The sequence below is a fragment of the Triturus cristatus genome, chromosome 4_2, assembly GCF_964204655.1.
Source record: "Triturus cristatus chromosome 4_2, aTriCri1.1, whole genome shotgun sequence".
NCBI classification, from domain to species: domain Eukaryota; kingdom Metazoa; phylum Chordata; class Amphibia; order Caudata; family Salamandridae; genus Triturus; species Triturus cristatus.
This window is the reverse complement of record NC_140586.1, coordinates 718,416,799-718,437,378: the sequence shown is the minus strand read 5'-3', so window position 1 is coordinate 718,437,378 and position 20,580 is coordinate 718,416,799. Positions and strand designations below refer to the sequence as shown.

Below are 20,580 nucleotides of genomic sequence, written 5' to 3'. Positions count from 1 at the left end.
CATGACACCGAAGTGCTTGTGTCATACATTGAGTTACCAAGAGGAAGCGCTTTTCACATCTGAAAATAAAACAGAATCACAAGCAAAGACACACAAGCACAGAAACTATTGCAGAGAAACGCCACTGTCTTGCAGTCAAGGCAATGTTAAGATGCCCTAGCATCAATGCAGGAAGATGGAAACGCACTCGTAGATACAAACATTTCACGAGCACCTACCAGGTGTACAGACCTCTTTTGAAAATTCTGTGTGACCACCTTTAAAACGAGAGCATATGCAGGTAAAGTCTGACTCAGCGATCCCCTAGATCGACTATTACCTTGTTGCCCAAAGAAAAACAGTGAAAAGTCCTAATCACAGACTTTCATGGCAGCACACAGCAGGATAGCACTAAAAAGCTGTTCTTTTTACAACAACAATGGTAAATAAACTTTGCAGCAGTACCTGTCCTCGCTCAAAGGCCTCCATCCACCAACTGACTGACACCCAAGGCAAATTTGGTGCGCAAACACAGAAAGATGGGCTGAAATAACTAGACATCTTGTCAGAAAAAGCAATGGCTATGGACTGATTGATGTGTCCTAGATTACAGTTCCTTTATGCAACGGAACTGCAACTTCTGTCATTGATGTCTAGATACCACTTGCTTAGAAGTCAGAAACATTTTGTTCCATATCCTGTAGCTTACACTAATTAATTTATATCAAAATCACATCTCCTTATAATGACAACCACCTCACTGCTGTTTTGGCACAGTCTTTAAGAGCATCTAAGCTTTGAATTTCTTTTCTTCTCTCCTTCCTGTGGACTGTCCTATTCATTAATTGCACTGGTGGGATGTTGAACTTTTCTTTACTGTGTTTTCTGTTGCAAATGATATCCTTTTCTGTACCCTGAGAAGCCACTTATGTACTTGTCGCCAACCGATTGTACTTTAGGATGTGGTGGACAGGGTAAGAAGTCGCAAATGCAACAGTTTCCTGCCTGTCGAACCCTTGGTCCGCTCACCTCATTTAGAGACTGGTGGCGATAAGGTTTCTGTCGACACAGGTCTCATTTTATCATAATTCGTCTGGCGGCCCGATGGAGTAGAGGGTTTTACAGGAAGGGCATTACACTTACTGTCCAATTTAGGGTGGACGGTGTTGTGCAGTTCCTACTAATCCGTAGGATCTGCATGATTGTTGGACAACATAAACTAGGGGTTTTCGTGCCTAGTCTGATTCTGGACACCCTTGTAGGATATGTTGGCCTAAAGACCAGCTAGCTCACAGTCAATTAATCAATCAGGTGTTTATATAGCGCACTACTCACCTGTGAGGGTCTCAAGGTGCTGGGGAAGGGGGGGAAGCTCCGGATAAGTCAAAGAGCTAGGTTTTGAGGTCCTTTCTGGAAGTGGAAGGATACTCTCTCGTTGAGGTATTTGGGTCCGATGTTGTTGAGGGATTTGTAGGCGTGGGTGAGGAGTTTGAAGGCGACCCCCTTCTCGACGGGGAGCCAGTGGAGTTCACGTAGGTGTTGGGTCATGTGTTCATAATGCGGAGTCCCCAGGACGAGTCTGGCAGCGGCGTTCTGGATGGTCTGGAGTCTGTGTAGTAGAGTTCTGTTGATTCCGGCGTATAGGACGTTGCCTTAGTCCAGTCTACTGGTTATGAGCGCGTGGGTGACGGTCTTTCTGCAGTCGGGGGGTATACATTTGAAGGTCTTGCGGAGAATGCGCAGGCAGTTGAAGCTAGTGAAGGTGACAACGTTGATCTGGTGGTTCATGCAGAGGGAAGAGTCGAGGATGATGCCGAGGTTTCGTGTGAGGTCAGTAGGAGTGGGTGGATTCCCGAGGGCGGAGGGCCACCAGGTGTTGTCCCAGGCGGAGTTGCAGGGTCAGAGGATGAGGACCTCGGTCTTCTGAGTTGAGCTTCAAACAGCTGTCTTTCATCTAGGCTGTCACGTTCTTCATTCCCTCCTGGAAGCAGAGTCTGGTGTCTTCGGGATTCTTCGTGGGTGAGAGGATGAGCTGGGTGTCGTCGGCGTAGGGTACAATGCTGAGCCCATGCTGTCTGACGATAGCGGCGAGGGGGGCCATGTAGATGTTGAAGAGTGTAGGGCTGGATGATGAGCCTTGGGGTACTCCGCAGTTGATATCGGTGGGTTCGGAGATGAAGGGAGGGAGTCTGATCCTCTGGGTTCTGCTGGAGAGAAAGGATCGGATTCAGTCGAGGGCAGCTCCTTGTATCCCTGCGTCGTGAAGTCTGGCTGTCAGAGTACGATGAGAGATGGTGTCAAAGGCTGCGGAGAGGTCTAGAAGGATGAGGGCCGCGGTGTGTCCCTAGTCAAGTAGCATGCGGACGTCTTCAGTGGCGGCGAGGAGAGCGGTCTCGGTGCTGTGGTTGCTGGGGAATCCAGACTGGGAGGCGTCTAGGATGGAGTTCTCTTCGATGAAGGTGGTCATCAGGGCGTTCACGAGTCTCTCGGTGACTTTGGCCGCGAAGGGGAGAAGAGAGATGGGCCGGTAGTTTTTCAGGTCCTTTGGGTCGGCCGTGGGTTTCTTGAGGAGGGGTTTTACCTCCGCCTGCTTCCAGTCGTCTGGGAAGATGCCGGACATGAGGGAGGCGTTAATGGTCAGTCCAAGTTCGGGTGTGATGGCGGCGGCGGCCCCGTGGAAAATGTGTGGTGGATAGGGGCCCGTTGGGGCTCCTGAGTGGGTTTTGTGCATGGTAGCGGTGATGAGATAGACGGTAGCGGGATTCCAGGTCATGATGGTTGGCTTATCGGCAGCGTTGGGGAGGGGTGATGTCCTGCGTCGGTTCACTGAAATTGTCATAGAGGGACTTGATCTTCCGGTGGAAGTATGAGCTGAGCTTGTCCCAGAGTTGCTGGGAAGCAGTGATGTCCGTGGCTTGGCTGGGCTGTTTTGTGAACTGCTGTATGACGTTGAACAGTTCCTTGGCATTGGTCGCGTTGGTCTGGACTATGATTCTTATGAAGGTCCGTTTGGTGTCCCTTATGCCCTGGTGGTATTCCTTCAGGGCCACCGAAAGCCCCCCCCTAACCTCATCAGGGAGAAAATGGTTTCTGGCAACCACTGAACATGACAACCCTGACCCATGAGTGACTGTGGAAACAGTACAGAACCTTTCGCTCAATCACTTGTGCTCACTTATTCTCAGAGAGGTATACTTAGAATATACAGTGGGACGTTTTCATTATAATTATTCAACCAATGTTATTCTTTTATAAAATACTTGTGTGCTGCAATGATTAATAGACAGAAGCAGATAAAAGTGATTACAAGCACCAAAAGCGTAAATAGTAGATATAGTTCTACCATGGCGCTAAACAGTGTATATATGCAGGCATATAAAACAAGGCCATAATGGAGCGTACTCCTACTATGCGAACCGTACTCTAAGTGTAGCAAGAGGGTGTGTAGCCAAGAATCCCCCCAAGGGATGATCCAACCCTATTACCTGTTGGGAGAGAGTGATGAACGCCATCTTGCTCAGCAACTGGACACCCCTCACAAGATTTCAGACTGCTGCATGGTAAAGTCTCCATATGCAGGGACCCTCAGTGTTAGCTGAAGTGCCTCCTCTCCTGATCTAGCAGGATGCCCAACTTTCATAATAGAAAGCAGCTTGCGATGTGCGTATAGATTAGTAATGTTATGGATATGTAGATAGCACTGTCGCCCCATGAATGAAGATAGAGATGACATTTGTACATAGTGCGAGAAGAAACTTTGTGAATGATGTTCAGGGCATTGTGATAATGTTGTGTGAAGCTAGATGTGGAAACAAGTTTAGTTTCAGGTAAAGTAATCCAACATTGTCGCACATGCAAATATGTGCATAAGGTCACTGCTGAAAAATAGGATAATGTAAGAAATGAGCTGCTTCGCAACATGGGCCCATCCCGGAAATGTAACAACAGCATAATGCCCTTTTTTCATGTCCATCACTGCCCAAAAAAACCTGGTGGTGAGGCACAGGAAAATAACCAAAATGACCCCCACTCTCTGGGGGGGAATCTCCCGGGCATGGGGGCCATTAGGTTTTTTTTTTTTTAAACAACTATCGGATCTTGTTTGTAAACAACAAATGGCTGACATTACCATTCAACATATTTTTCCTACATGAACACTAACCGCTGTAACAGTCGATCTTGTCAATGTAGAGTGAGGCAATGTCCTTAATCATCCCAATGGTGCAAATTCCGTCTGCCAACTCTAAATCGGCCCTTTAGTCTGGATCGCCTCCATGATGTGTATTAGGTGATTAGTTAATAGCTAAGTAACATCAAGAATGGCTTTGACAATGCTGTGCGAGTGACGCTAGTAGCTGTACCAATTCCAGAGCCTTTTAAAATGTGTTGGTATTAGCAAAACCAATAGTGCTGACCACCCATGTCACAAATATAGAAAACATTGTTTTCTATGCTTAAATTATGGCTCTCTACAGCAGAGGCAGTGCATCCTAAACTGGAATTTGTCAGCCTCAAGATGGCCCTTGATTTCTTATGTGCTTTTCTCTATAATCTTCGGTCTTGTTGCATGAAGGTCTTTAAAAAATCCAGAGGACCTTCCACTAGAGCTTGCCTTGTATTCGATGGAAACTTTTGCAACTAGAGATCTAACCATGGAGATCCATTCTTGGCTCAGTTGAATAAATCAGTACCTTCTGCTTTTATCCTGATTTGGCCTTCAGAATACATACATGAAAGGTACTCGTGCTGAAAGCACCATCTACACAAAATTCACCAATATGGTGTTCTAATTTAAAGTACCTCTGATGCTCTCACCACAAGGCTCTATGAAAATCAAAAGCAACTACAGTAGAACAGTGAGAGCAATTCATGCTTAGTGTTTCTTGATAGATTTTCAGACTCATCTCAGACTGCGTAAGGTTATCTGAAACTTTAGAAAGTTCATTGATCTCAGGAATTATCAATAGTTTCTCTTTGCTGCTGGAAGTGAAAGATCTCTCTGGGTGGAAACAACTAATTTAATGTGAATCATTTTCTAGCCCAACATCGGATGGTGCAGCGGCTGCTATTTTGGCAAGTGAGGAGTTTGTGAGGAAACACAGACTTGAGCACCAAGCTGTTGAAATTGTTGCACAAGAGATGGTTACTGATCTGTCCAGCACGTTCGATGGATCTAGTGTTATTACAGCGGTATGTGATTTCTTTTTCATTTCTTCATTAAGCTTTTATCGGAATAAATGAATTAGATCAAAGAAGAATTTTAGATTACTGTGAAAAAATAAGATTATATTTTTTAAACTAATACTATATTATGACCAACCATAATATAATACTGTTTTAGTTGTTAATATAGTTCCACTTGTTCGGCTTTATTTGTATAACATAATGATGCAAATTAAAGATTGACCTGCTTGCAATGAGAAATGGGTCTTGTGTCAAGTTTGACAAGTGTGCATACGTGGTTATGCCAAAAAAAGCAATTGGTTTAGACAACTTTTATCTTCAGCTATATTATTATGCAGTAGACAAGTAGTCCTTTTTTCTGCATGGGATGTTTCGCACTCTTTGAGATGCTAGATTTGTTTGATTGCTTTTTCTGTTCTATAGGTTGGTTTTGATATGAGCAAAGAAGCTGCTGACAAATGCTATGCAAAAAGCGGCATCAGACCTGAAGATGTGGATGTGATTGAACTTCATGACTGTTTCTCTGCCAATGAACTCATTACCTATGAAGCCTTGGGGCTTTGTCCAATAGGTAATTTTAACAATAGGCAGACTTTTTCAATAACCTGTATTGTTTGTTTTTTATTTGTTTCTATTATTCTAGGCCTCCTCTCAACTGGCTTTGTTCTCTCTTATCTGTGAATAGGCAGTGTCCAACAAATTACTTTATAGCCTTGTAAAAGGGTAAATAATGCAAATGACTACTGCGTACACATTACTACAGAATGTATCATCTCCAGGTTTCGAAATCTCAAACCGCCTTATTATTTTGAATTCTGGTACTATCTTTTGTTTGTATGCCAAATTATAGTTTTCCAGTGTTGCCCGATTGTTGCAGTGTGAACCAGTGAATTATATTACCGAAACTAAATGCTATACATTTACTGTATTTGCAGGAAATGCATGGTTTTATATGCTAAAGAGCCTAGAATTTGACATCTAGAGAATTAAGCCTCTTTTGCAGGTGCACACTAATATTTCCCTTGTCTCACCCCTCCACTCTCAGCAAATAAGGGGTGTTACCATCTCCAACCATTTTCAGGGTGAAAGGAGGTGTGATATCGGTTTGTGAAAGCCCCCAAATTGTGGGCGTTCACAATCTTACAAGACAAACCACACCTCGCTACCCCGACTAGTTCAACTTGCTACTGCAAATTTCTCTGCAATCGTCACAGAGAAATGCTGAGTAGTAAATAATTTTTTGAATTCATGGCAGATGTAACGGAGGTGTTTTTCTATCTAAATTTAAGTTAATAGCCCTACATTTTGAACATTAGTAAAACCTCCTTCACAAAAAAAGATATGAGACCAAAATGAGTTCTACAATCTGTATCTTAAACACTACAAGCTCCCTAATTATACAATCCAATATGCGGCATTCCACTTAAGCAGGCTTCACAATAATAAGGATGGGAAGGCAGTTGTGAATATGAGAAACATACCTTTAGGGAAGAATTCAGGCTACAGCAAGCTGATTTTTTTTTCGTTGTATGGATTTGACAAAATTGGATATAATTTTTGGACAAATACTATCAAACAACCCAAAACATAAAGAGCAGAATGTTGAGAATTATCTACCTGCCAATGAGAATTATTTTAAGAGAGTATTCTAGGGTATATCAAAATTATTTCCACTTCCAAGCCCCACAAGTGTCTGCCCGAGTAATACTGTCCAAAGGCATTGCTGTTGCTTACTTTCATTTCACAAAAAGAAACCCAGGGTATCCCAGAATTAGTTTTTTGCCTTTTTATCCGTATTTATTATTAACTAGCAGATTGCATGATTTGATATCTTTAGTATAACTAAGGTAAACAGCTTGAAGTAGAAGTGCTGGCAGGGAAGCGTTTTTTTCTTTTAATTTAATCTGTTCAAAGCTTGACTTACAATATAGGGTCTCCAGCTCCACCCCAAATTCTTCTTCTCTGTATTGGATCTTTGCCACCATTTTACAAAGACATCTCAATAAACATCATCATTTTAGTCATTTAGTTCAGTCAATAATGAGATTTTTGAATCTCTTCAAAAACCTTTATTTGTTATTCAGATTAGTAAAATCAGATAAATCTGGTTACAATCATGGTTAGAGTTGAAAAAGAAATTACAGCATGTTCCATAAAATAATAAATCCCTATTATTTTCTTAGCAGTTCCTAACCTACCAGAACCCATAAAGAGTCCTTTTGGAAAAGAGCAAGATTCAAAGGAGCATTTATAGAGTAAAATTAAGTTGAACTCTCCATTAAGAGTAGTTCTAGAAACTCTCTGAGTCTCTTATCGCCAGTCAGCATCATCAAACAGTCGCAGTAACAACTGTTCAAAGTTAAACTAAGAAAATGGTCACAGCATTAGCCATAATAGTTAAGGGAATAGTCACCCACAAAGCGGTAGGCAATAGAAATCACCATCAGCAGTGACTTCACAGCGAATAAGGCACAAGGAGTATTTTAGTGCTAAAGGAAAGGGATGTTTGCAGAAGAATGGTCTGGACTGCATTACATCTAACTAGGAACACGTATAATTCTAAATCACAGAAACATATGTAACAATCCATGCTGGTGTTAGGTCATCTTGAGCCAATGACAAAGGATGGTCTGCAACTTCTTCCTTCGTTTCATGGCAAACATACTGAGCCTTTAGGCTCATTTCAGTTTCACTTTCTATGTGCTCAGGGGGCTATCTCAGCCCCCCGAGCACAAAGAAAGATGGTAGAGGTATCATTGGAAAGGGGAGAATCTCCCTAGTGGATACCTGCTTGGGGATCGCTCCATGAGGGTGATCCCCAAGCAGGGATTCACCCACTAGACACCAGGGAGGGGGGAGCAGCCCCTTGGGCAAGGGCCTTTGCTCCCCCCAAATATTTTTGGGAAATACAGTCCTTCTGCCCCCCCTGGGGAGCAGATGGGGGCATTAGCCCCCAATATCCCCCCCCCCCCCCCCGGGGGGGGCAGATAGCCCACTAGAAACCAGAGATTATAAATTACATTCTTTCTGCAGGAAAGTAGCCCCCAATCTGACCCCGGGTACAGAGAGCCCACTAGAAGCTAGGGATTTTTTTTCATTTGATTTAGGTGTGGGGGCTGCCAAAGATGGGAAGGCCAGTGCCCCCACACACCCAAAAAAGCAACTGTCTTTCTGCCCCCCCCCCCCCCAGGCCATATGGGGGCAGTAGAAAGCACCACTAGGCACCAGGGATTATTTCTATTTTTTTATACGTAGAGGCTGCCCAGAATGGGCATGATAATGCTCCCACCCCAAAAAAAATTACCACAGTCTTTCTGCCTCCCCCCACCCCGGAAGGCATATGGGGGTAATAGCCCCTTATAGCCTCTCCCCCGGGGGGCAAAAAGTCCACTATGCATCAGAAAATATATATTTTTTTTAATTCAGGGGTGAGGTCAGCCCAGAATGGGCATGCCAATGCCCCCCCCCGCCCAAAATGCTGCAGTCTTTCTGCCCCCCGGGGGGGGAGATGGGGGCAGTAGCCCATGATCTGCTCCCACAGGGGGAGGGGCAGAAAGCCCACTAGGCACCAGGGATTATCATTTTTTTATACATACGGGTGGGGGACTGCCCAGAATGGCAATGCCCCCACCCCAAAAAAAGTTTTCAGTTTTTCGGCCCCTCCCCCCGAGAGTCAGATAGGGGCAAAAGCCTCTTATCTGCCTCCCGGGAGGGAAGGGGGCAATAAGCCCAATAGGCATCAGGGAATATTATAATTTTTTTATTCAGGGGTGTGGGCTTCTCTGAATGGTCATGCCAATGCCCCCACCACTACCCAAAAAATGCCAGTCTTTATGCCCCCCAGAAGACAGGTGGGGCAGTAGCCCCTGAGCTGCCCCCCCAGGGGGCGTCAGAGAGCCCACTAGGCACCAGCCATTACCGTGTCTTTTTTTTTTTTGGCGTGGGGCTGCCCAGAAAGGGCATACCAATGCCCATACCCCCCCATAAAAAAGCTACAGTCTTTCTGCCCCTCATGGGAGCACATCGTGGGCGGACAACCCCCCCCCCCGATTCCCCCGTTCTTGGGCGGCACAAAGCCCACTAGACACAGACTTTTTTTTAGCAATGTGCCTACCTTTGGATTGTGGTCCCTAGCGCAGCCGGCACATGGGAAAACCTAGAAAACCTGTACATTTTTTTTAAACTAGACACCAAGGGGTATCCAGGATGGGGTGACTTGTGTGCCTCTCACCAGGTTCCATTACCCAGAGTCGCTTGCAAACCTTGGAATGGAAAATTCTGGAATCTGAGTGGAGCCACAAAATTCAACCCACCCCCCATTTCCCAAAGTCTTCTGAAAACAAGCATTTGCAATGCAATAGGTCTCGCATTAATTAAGTTTGAGCTATTGGCATTGCTAAATATTGCAACACCAATTGCAACAAAGGTCTATAAATTGTAGGCCAAAAAAATGTGTATTTATTTTTGTAGCAATGGTGGCATGCTGCGCTTTAGATGAATATGTTTAAAAGTAAAGTGCGCCTTACTGCGATTGCTACAATAGTTAATTGTGGATGCGTTAAGAATTGTGTGCACTGATGGCTGGTGGTGTGTGTGCCGGTAGAAATTGTGCACTGATGGCTGGTGGTGTGTGTGCCTGGTGGAAGCGTGCACTGACGGCTGGTGGTGTGTGTGCCTGGTGGAAGCGTGCACTGACGGCTGGTGGTGTGTGTGCCTGGTGAAAACGTGCACTGACGGCTGGTGGTGGGTGCCTGGTGAAAGCGTGCACTGACTGACGGCTGTTGGTGTGTGTGTGCCTGGTGAAAGCGTGCACTGACGGCTGGTGGTGTGTGTGTGCCTGGTGAAAGCGTGCACTGACGTCCGGTGGTGTGTGCCTGGTGGAAGCGTGCACTGATGGCTGGTGGTGTTTGTGCCTGTAGAAATTGTGCACTGGTGGTGTGTGTGTGCCTGGTGAAAGCGTGCACTGACATCTGGTGGTGTGTGCCTGGTGGAAGCGTGCAGTGACGGCTAGTGGTGTCTGTGCCTGGTGAAAGTGTGCACTGATGGTGTGGTTGTGTCTGTGGTTGTGTGTGTGGTTGTGTATGTGTAGTTGTGTGTGTGGTTTTGTATGTGTGGTTGTGGTAGTGGTGTGTGTGGTTGTGGCTGTGTGCTTGTGTGTGTGCTTGTGGTTGTTTTTGTGTGGTTGTGTGTGGTTGTGGTTGTGTGTGTGGTGTGTCACGGGGCAGCGAAGGGGACAGAAGGAGAAAAAGGCACCGAATCACGGGGGCAGCGAAGGGGACAGGAGATAAAAATGCACAGAATCACGGTGGCAGTGAAGGGGAGAGAAGGAGAAAAAAGGCACAGAATTACGGGGGCAGCGAGGGGGACAGAAGTAGTGCCATTAAGAGAGATGAAATGATGAGGTGAAAGGAGGAGTCGGGTATGAAGTAGCGACTCTGGTAAAGGGAGGGGCAGGATGAAAAGGTGGAGCCTGTGAAGTGCTGGTGGAGATGAGAGACTGAAAGATAGTGATGAAATAAGTGACTGGGTGAGAAAAGGAGAGCCACTGGTAGAAGGAGGGACAGAATGACAAGGGGAGAGATAGCCTGTGAAGTACCGGAGGGGAGTGCTATTAGAAGACAGTGAAAGGCTGAGGTGAAAGGAGAAGTCTACTAAGAAGCCGAGAGACTGGTGAAATGAGGGACAGTGTGACAAGGAGAGCAGAGAGACATCAATAAAGTAGTGGTAATGTTTTTATGCATGTTATTTTATTTGCAGTGGAGGTTTTTTTTTTTTAGTAAATTAGAGTTACAGCTATTGAGGCTGTAAATCAAGCGATCGGCGCTCAGGAGACAGCGGGAAGGGAAGTAGCTCAGGGTGGAGGAGGGGTGTGGAGATGAGATGCTGGGGCAGAAGAGCAAGTTGGGTTAACAGTGAACAGCGGGAGGGGGTGATCTGGGTACGGGAGTACAAACAGCTGTTGGCCCATCACCTTCGGAAAAGCCAATCAATTTGTTTGCATGTATGAAATAAAGAAATGCAAATACATAGTGAAAGCGACTCCGTTCTTAAACAATGACAGGCGTGTTTAAAGTCGAAGCGTCGCCATTTAGAAACAATAGGTCTCGCATTGATGCGAGTTTGAGCTACTGACATTGTAAATAACAATGCCTTTTATTTAGGTTTTTAAAAAGAAAACAAAAATAAAAGGCATTATTATTTGCAAATGTCAATAGTTCAAACTCGCGTCAATGCGAGAACTATGGCATTGCAATAGCTTGTTAACTTCTAGTCTTCAAGCCGGAAGTTAGGTGCCCTTGCCCGGGACGTGGGCGGGGCCTGCTCCGGCAAAAACAGAAACCGGCGTGCTGTGCTAACGCGGGCTCCCATGTTGAAGGGAGAGCCCCGCAGTGGCGGCCGGACTTAAGAGAAGCCCCGGGTCCCAGGAGTGGGCCCGGGTGAAGAATGCGGCGGCAGAGGATGACCACAGCAGCGCGGGGCTCCCAGGAGTGCAGAGAAGCCCCGCAACAGAAGTGCTGCAGCCGCGAGTTGGAGACCCCCCCAGAAGAGCAGCCCGGTGAGTAAAGAAGGGCTGGGGGGGCTCCGTGTGGGCTATTGTTGCTCAGAATTGCAAAAGTACACTTTGCACCAACAATAGCCCACACGGAGCCTCCAATGGGGCTGGCATGTTATCGGAAGCGGGACAGGAGATGTGCACATCGCGTTTGTGCACGTGCGTGTCAAGTGCGCGTACACCGGCTCAAATCCGCTAAAAGCCTTGCGCGTGCCCATTTCCTGTCCCACTTCCGAGGCAAGTCAGCAACAATAGATCTCGCTGGCGGACAGCAGCGCTTTGCGCTGCGTTCGCAGGAGAGACCTAAAAACGTGAGTGTTGGCATTGTGTAGAAAGTTACTGCAGCCACCATGGGTACATTATCAATTGTCTCTGCCCAAGAGCATAAGTGCTTTCTACCTCGAGGCAGCCCCAGTCATGGTGCATGAAATCGCATCAAGATGATGGCAGCACCTGCGATTGAGGTCATCTCTCACAGCCCACATTCATGTGGACTTTTAGGGGTAATCAATTTGATGAAGACATTTATCATTAATTAGTTTGCGCCAGGTATTCATTGATACCTTTTCAGTTTGAGTGAGATATTTCTTTTCTGCTTCTCAAGTATTGTAGAAACTCCTCTTAATGAACATAAAAGTGATGAGGTTGCATTTTTTAGCGCTCTCCAGTGTCTGCATGTCCAGCATGAGTAGCTTACCGAGCACTGTCTCACAGACAATAGTAGTGTATTCTAGCAGTGTGTTGCAGCCTAACACTTCAACTGAAAAGTGCAACAGTTTGCTGCATGGCTAAATATTTAGGCCCCAAAGGCGAGACCGATTGCATTGCAAATGCTTGTTTTGCTTTGCATTCCCTATTTTAAAATGAGAAAAATGGGACAACCCGTCGCAAAATGCACAACAAAAACAGGGGTCTGGCTGAGGGAAACCTGGGAGCTCTGAAAATGTGGGCAAGTGACACAAATTAGGATAGTCATCTCGGTTTGGAAGGCTCACTAAGTTGGAAATACATACAAAATACGAAAGTGAAAGGTAGGCAGCGAAGGATACTAAAAAGAGGAAGCAGCAGAGATGGGACAAGCTGATCAATGATTACTTGGTCTTGGAAGCGAACTTCATCAGCAGGGTCGTCTTCTTGGAATTCAGGACTGGGAAAAGATGCAGGCATGTGCGAATACATAAATTGGCGCCCCCCACTCGCAGTGCTGCATGAGACCAGCACATCGCCATTCTACCCTTACTAAGCCAGGGTGCTGTGGACAAGGATTGACACTAAAGAAGGACTGAAGAAAAGTTCACAGTCACTGAGCCAATCACTAGAACCACGATGATAAAAACAAAAGAAGGACGCGCTGAAAGAGTAGCTACAGCATCAAACAGTTCTGCTTTCAGGGCAACGAGAATGCTTTAAGAAATGCGAGTTGATTAAGGATTTGAAAAAATGTAGACAGAATTTGAAGTTGGTAATATTTTATAAACTTTCTTCACAACAAGTGACGTGGAATTGTATTTTCTAATAGAAATTATAGATAACAACTATCTTTTTATATACAAATATCTACGCAAACACACTTAATATTATAGTTAGGAAATTAATATTGTAGGCCCATGGTGAATAAAATACCTGATATAATTTTGCTTAGAATAATTAAAAAAGACTCAGTCTAACATGGCCACCACTGTAACATGCGATCCGCCCATTAATTTTCACTGGCAGATTCCCGTTTTCGGTTCTCTGCTGACTAATGACTATGTAAATCATTCAAAGCAAAAGATAAGCTACGGCTCACTAACGAAAGGGTGACTGATTAAATGCATGTCACGATTTGCGACACGTTTAGGTAGGCCTGCGTTTAGTTAGGATGACTTTCCATGCGCGAGGGTTTTTTAATTCCCGAAGTCTAATGAGAACAAGCGCTAGTAATGTTGCCAGTTGTGGGTGTGCTGGCAGAGGAGGCTGGGTCTGCGCAGCAAAGCGGCCGTGCGGCCGCGAAATTGAAAGTGATCGTGATCAAAGCGGCCGTGCGGCCGCGAAAGTGAAAGTAAGCGCGGCGCGCGCGCCCGCGCACATGCACTGTAGCTTTAGGCCACGGCAGCACTTTGTAAAGCCCAGATATAAAATGTCTCTTCGAGCCTTTGGCTCGCGAGACCTAAAAATGGTACCTCACTCTCATGGGTAGACCTAGTGCCCGCGACAGGAAACGGCCCAAAACGCAACGTGGACACGCCACATTTTTACAGTGAAAACTGACCCCTTTTTAGGTCTTGCCTGACCCAGCGCATGTGCTGGTCTGGCGAGACTTATTGAGAGTGCTCCAAAAAGTGCTACCAGGCCAGCCTGGAGCTACAGTGCATGTGCGCGCGCGCGCGCTTTACCGCGATTACTTTCACTTTAGCGGCCGCATGGCCCCTTTGATGTTTGATCGTGATCGCGATCACTTTCACTTTCGCGTCCGCTTTGCATAGCCAATAGGTCTCGCTTTTGGGACCTTATAAGTATTTAGTTATGCAACTGTTGCATGGCTAAACACTTATAAGGTCCCAAAGGCGAGACCTATTGGCTATGCCAATGCTCGTTTGCTAAGTGCCTAGCTGTGGATTTTGAACACTAGCTCTTCCGCCACCTAAAGCAACCTAGCAAACCTATACATTTTTTTAAAACTAGACACCTAGGGGAATCCAGGATGGGGTGACTTCTCTGGCTCTCACCAGGTTCTGTTACCCAGAATCCCTTGCAAACCTCAAACTTAGTTTGAAAAAAACACATTTTCCTCACATTTCTGTGATGGAAAGTTCTGGAATCTGCGTAGATCCACAAAGTTCCCCCCACCCCGCATTCCCCAAAGTTTTCCGAGAAAAATGGTACCTCACTTGTGTGGGTAGGCTGAGTGCCTGCGACAGGAACTGCCCAAAACTCAATGTGGACACCCCACATTTTTACAGTGAAAACTGGCCCCTTTTTTGCAAAGTTCCTTGCTGTGGATTTTGAACCCTGGCTCTGCCGGAATTTAGGGAAACCTAGCAAACCCATACATTTTTTAAAACTAGACACCCAGGAGAATCCAGGATGGGGTGACTTGTCTGACTCTCACCAGGTTCTGTTACCCAGAATCCCTTGCAAACCTCAAACTTTGTAAAACAAAATACATTTTCCTCACATTTCTGTGATGGAAAGTTCTGGAATCTGTGTGGATCCACAAAATTCCACCCACCCCGAATACCCCAAAGTGTTCCCAGAAAAATGGTACCTCACTTGTGTGGGTAGGCCTAGTGTCCGCGACAGGCAAGGCCCCTAAACGTATTGTAGAGACTTCAAAATTATCTAGCACAAAACGACCTGGTTTTGCAAGTGGGGCACCTGGGTTTTTGGCCCCTGGCTCTGCAGCCATCTAGGGAAACCTACCAAATCCACACATTTATGAAAGCTAGAGAACCGGGGGAGTCCATGGAGGTATGGCTTGCGTGGATCCCCCAACCTTTCCTCACCCAGTATCCCCTGCAAACCTCAACTTTTGCTGAAATGAATCTAACTTTTCTCAAATTTATGTGTGGGAACGTTGTGGGATTACCAGGCAGACACAAATTTCCTACCACCTAGTGTTCCTCCAGGTCTCCTGATAAAAATGGTTCCTCCCTTCTGTGGGTAGGCATAGTGGCTGCAACAGGAAATGGCCCAAATCGTACTGTGGAGTCATCAAATGTACCTATCATAAAACTACCTGGTTTTGCGGGAGTGACCTGTGTTTTTTGACCCGGTGCTTGCGGCCATCTTGGGAAACCTACCAAACCCACTCATTTCTGAAAACACCCTGGGGAGTCTAGTGAGGTATTGCTTGCTTGGATCCCCCAACGTTTTCCTACCTAGAATCTCCTGCAAACCTCAAATTTAGCTGAAAAAAAACACTTTTTCACACATTTTTCTGTGGGAGCACTGTGCCGTCACAAATGTCCAAACAGGTAGTGTTCCCCTTGGTCTACCGAGTAAATTGATAACTCACTTGTGTAGCTGTCCAATGCAGGATCCACTAAAAACATATTGTTTGAAAAATGTAGCGCTTAGAATATGCGGTGCTATACCTTTAATCCCTATGTTTTTGGCTCTTCCCAGTCACAGGCCTTTGGCCTACCCACCAAGTGAGGTATTGTTTTTCTCGGGAGAACAAGGGGAATGCTAGGTGGTAGGACATTTGTGCCGGCACGGTGATCCCACTCAAAAATGTATGGAAAAAGTGATTTTTGTCCAGCTAAATTTGAGGTTTGCAGAGGATTCTGGAAGGGAAACTTTGGGGGATCCTCGCAAGCCATACCTCCCTGGATTCCCCAGGGTGTCTAGTTTTCAGAAATGTATGGGTTTGGTAGGTTTCCCTATATGGCCGCGAGCCCAGAGCCAAAAACTCAGGTACCCCCTCCCTTCAAAACCCGGTCATTTTATGAATTTTCAAGACTCCACAATACGTTTTGGGCCCTTGCCTGTCGCAGGTACTTGACCCACCCACACAAGTGAGGTACCATTTTTATCACGAGACCTGGGGGAACGCTGGGTGGTAGGAAATTTGTGTCAACCAGGTAATCCCACAACTTTCCCACACAGAAATTTGAGAACATTTTTATTTTTTCATCAAAATTTGAAGTTTGCAGGGGATTCTGGAAATGTTGGGGGATCCACGCAAGCCATACAACCACGGACTCCCTGAGTCTCTAGTTTTCAGAAATGTGTCTGTTTGGTAGGTTCCCCCAGATGGGCCGCCAAGCCTGGGACCAAAAACCCATGTGACCCCCACCCTTGCAAAAGCAGATCGTTTTGTGATAGGTAATTTTGATGTCTCCACAATACGTTTTGGGCCCTTGCCTGTCACGGGTACTTGACCCATCCACACGAGTGAGGTACCATTTTTATCGGGAGACCTGGTGGAATGCTGAATGGTAGGACATTTGTGTCAGTTCTGTGTTCCTATTATTTTCCCACACAGAAATTTGAGAAATGTTTTATTTTTTCAGCAAAATATGAGGTTTGCAAGGGATTCTGGGTAGGGAAAAGTTGGGTAATCCACGCAAGCCATACCTCCCTGGACTCCCCTGGGTCTCTAATTTTCAGAAATGTGTGGACTTGGTAGGTTTCCCTAGATGACAGCCAAGCCCGGAACCAAATACTCATGTGACCCCCCCTTGCAAAACCAGGTCGTTTTCGGATACATATCTGCGTTTTTGGTCCTGGGGTTGGCAGCCATCCAGGGAAACCTACCAAACCCACACATTACTGAAAATCCACAGTACGATTTGGGCCATTTCCTGTTGCAACCACTATGCCTACCCACACAAGTGAGGTAGAAGACTTTGGGGAATGCGGGGTGGGTGAAATTTTGTGGATCCACGCAGATTCCAGAACTTTCCATCACAGAAATGTGAGGAACATTTGTATTTTTTGACAAAGTTTGAGGTTTGCAAGGGTTTCTGGGTAAGCGAGCCTGGCGAGAGCCACACAAGTCACCTAATTCTGGATTCCTCTGGGTGTCTAGTTTTCAAAAATGTATAGGTTTGCTAGGTTTCCCTAGGTGCCAGCAGAGCTAGGGTTCGAAGTCTACAGCTAGGCACATTGCCAACAAGGGGTCAGTTTTCACTGTAAAAGTGTGGTGTGTCTACGTTGCGTTTGAGCCGTTTCCTGTCGCGAGCACTAGGCCTACCCACACAAGTGATATATTATTTTTATTGGAAGACTTTGGAGAATGCGGGGTGGGTGGAATTTTGTGGATCCACGCAGATTCCAGAACTTTCCATCACAGAAATGTGAGGAAAATGTGTGTTTTTGTTTTACAAAGTTTGAGGTTTGCAAGGGATTCTGGGTAAGATAAGTTGGCGAGAGTCACACAAGTCACCCCATCCTGGATTCCTCTGGGTGTCTAGTTTTCAAAAATGTATAGGTTTGCTAGGTTGCTCTAGGTGCTGGCAGAGCTAGGGTTCAAAATCTACAGCTAGGCACTTTGCAAAGAGAGGGTCAGTTTTCACTATAAAATGTGATGTGTCCATGTTGCGTTTTGAGTTGTTTCCTGTCACGGGCACTAGGCCTACCCACACAAGTGATGTATTATTTTTATTGGAAGACTTTGGAGAATGCGGGGTGGGTGGAATTTTGTGGATCCACGCAGATTCCAGAACTTTCCATCACAGATATGTGAGGAAAATGTGTTATTTTTCTTTTTTACAACGATTGAGGTTTGCAAGGGATTCTGGGTAACAGAACCTAGAGAGATCCACACAAGCCACCCCATCCTAGATTCCCCTGGGTGTCTAGTTTTCAAAAATGTATTGGTTTGCTAGGTTTCTCTAGGTGCCGGCAGAGCTAGCGTTCAAAATCTACAGCTAGGCACTTTGCAAACAAGCATTGGCATAGCCAATAGATCTCGCCTTTGGGACCTTATAAGTGTTTAGCTATGCAACAGTTGCATAACTAAATACTTATAAGGTCCCAAAAGCGAGACCTGTTGGCTATGCAAAGCGTCCGTGCGGCCACGAAAGTGAAAGTAATCGCGGTAAAGCTCGCGCCCGCGCACATGCACTGTAGCTCTATGCTGGCAGCACTTTTTGGTGCTCCATTTATCAATGTTCACCGAACCTATATTTACCATATTCACTTGTCTGATATGAATGATATCGCCTCAGTTTTTCACAGGTTATTATTATGGAGAAAGAGGGATAAGTGCTGTCTGCAACTAAATACAAGCTATTCACCGTAATGATTTGTGTGCTCCTAGCCCTTTCTTGTTTATTACAAAGCACATCACCCATTTACTTTATGTAGGTAAAGGGGGGTTCAGGGAAGACCTGGCCTAGCAGTTTGGGCTGGAATGTTCACAAACTAAGGTGGCATAGTGTGCAAAATAAATATGGATTGGGATGCGGCGTGAGTAATTACCAGTGCCGAGAATAATTCAAGCATACCACCCATCCCTTTTTAGTATACTTAAGTGCGATTGATAAAGTACATGAAGGGTGTAGTGCTGTGCAGTGTGTGTATGCTATATTCTTGTGCTGGGTGTATATTTGTGCTTGTGAAGTCTCTGGGTTCTGTTTTAAGAGATCCAGGGTTGAATGGAGAAACATGAGGAGAGTAGGTGGGGAAATCCCCCCAGACAGATTTGTGTATTGCTGCATTCATGTCAGCTGGGTGGGACACACTGGAGGAATGGAGAGGCAGGCTCTCCAGTACACTTCAAAGGGTGCTCTTTGATTCAAAGAGAGGTCACAAGCAGGGGCCTGAGTACTCAGCAAGGTGATGTAGCCGATGAGATAATCATAAAGAGTAGGGCTGAGGCCCTGGGGTAACCTTTGATACACATATCACTGTGGCTAAAATCCAAATGGAAAACTCAAGTCACTCCCATGGCCGGTATTGTGGCACTATCTGATTTGGAGTTGTTCCTGCTGTGACAGTTTGCTTTTTAGAGGAAGAGAGAACAGAAGAGTGGGCACTTCAAAAGGAAACAAAACCAAACGTAATTTTCAAAGACTCAGACTCTAAATCACATTTGGTGTTTGGAAGTGGAGTATAAGAAGGGGAGCTTGAGACCCCCCAAATTGTCCACTATCAAGCATCTAGTTAAGTTGTGCGAGGAAGAACAATTGTTACTTACCTGTAAACAGGTGGTTCTCCAGTATTGGTGTCTTTCATAGATTCACATGCTTGAATATTCCCCGTCGTCGGAGTGGGAGTCCCACGGTAAATAATATAGCAATATATACAGTCATAATATATATATATACATATACCTAAGTAATCATATAAAACAGAGATATAAGTAAGTGATAAACATCAAGAATGTCTCTATATGAAATCTCCATAGAGATACATGGAAAGAGAAAAAAGACATTCGCAGTCTATCTCTGTCATTATGTTAGTCCAAACTACGGCCAATCAGGCGTCAGCTCCTCTCTAGAACCTTCTCCTCAGAGCTCCTCACCTCAGATTTTCGTAGCACCAAAGTGACTTTAGAGTGTATGAGGAGAAGAGAGCCTCTGAAGGGAGGAGGGAGGGTCGCATGTGAATCTATGAAAGACACCAATACTGGAGAACCACCTGTTTACAGGTAAGTAACAATTGTTCTTCTCCAGTATTGGGGTGTCTTTCATGGATTCACATGCTTGAATATAGAATAGCCAGCAGTAACAATTATTATTGTTTCCATAGTTATAACAGCATTATACAGTTGTAATGCCAATCAATATCCTTATATATATGATATCACTGAATATCTATATAAGTGTAAATGAACCATTATCTCAACAGTAAATGGAAACAATATGGAGGAGGGAAGGAAGAGGCTCACCTTATTTAAAAAGATTGCGAAGCACTGCCTGCCCAACTGCAGCATCCTCCTCGTTTAAAGTTGCCAAGCAGTAATGCCTTGTAAACGTATGTCTACTTAACCACGTAGCTGCTCTGCAGATCTGATGTGAAGGCACTCCAGCAAATAATGCAGTTGAAGAAGACATCACTCTAGTGGAGTGAGCCCTTACTGGTGACTGCAATGGCTTGTTTGCCTTTTGATGGCAGAAGATGATGGCTGCTGAAACCCAATGTGCAATAGTTGGTTTTGTCACTGGACGTCCCTTGTGATAGCGCCCATAAGCTATGAAGAGTTGATCAGTTTTCCGTAAAGAAGCTGTTCTGCTGATGTAGAACTTTAAACATCGTTTCACATCCAGGGAATGTAATCTCTGCTCCGCAGGAGTTTGAGGATTAGCAAAGAAGGTTTTCAAAATCACTGGTTCGTTAATATGAAAGTCTGAAGGTACTTTAGGCAAAAAAGTTGGATTTGTACGCAACACTACAGAATCTGGTTTGAACTGTAGGAAAGGCGGATTTATGGT

The 20,580-nt window shown here is 45.3% G+C and overlaps 1 protein-coding gene across 2 annotated transcripts in view; it reads left to right on the top strand.

Annotated features, from left to right (window-relative positions):
* LOC146834956 (sterol carrier protein 2-like) overlaps nucleotides 1–20,580 on the top strand; it is a 372,999-nt gene that overhangs the window by 185,939 nt on the left and 166,480 nt on the right. For both annotated transcript variants that reach the window (XM_085602598.1, XM_085602597.1), the window contains 2 exons: nucleotides 5,019–5,169; nucleotides 5,587–5,734. In XM_085602598.1, the coding sequence (XP_085458724.1) occupies nucleotides 5,019–5,169; nucleotides 5,587–5,734 (299 nt within the window). The remainder of the gene's footprint in view (nucleotides 1–5,018; nucleotides 5,170–5,586; nucleotides 5,735–20,580) is intronic.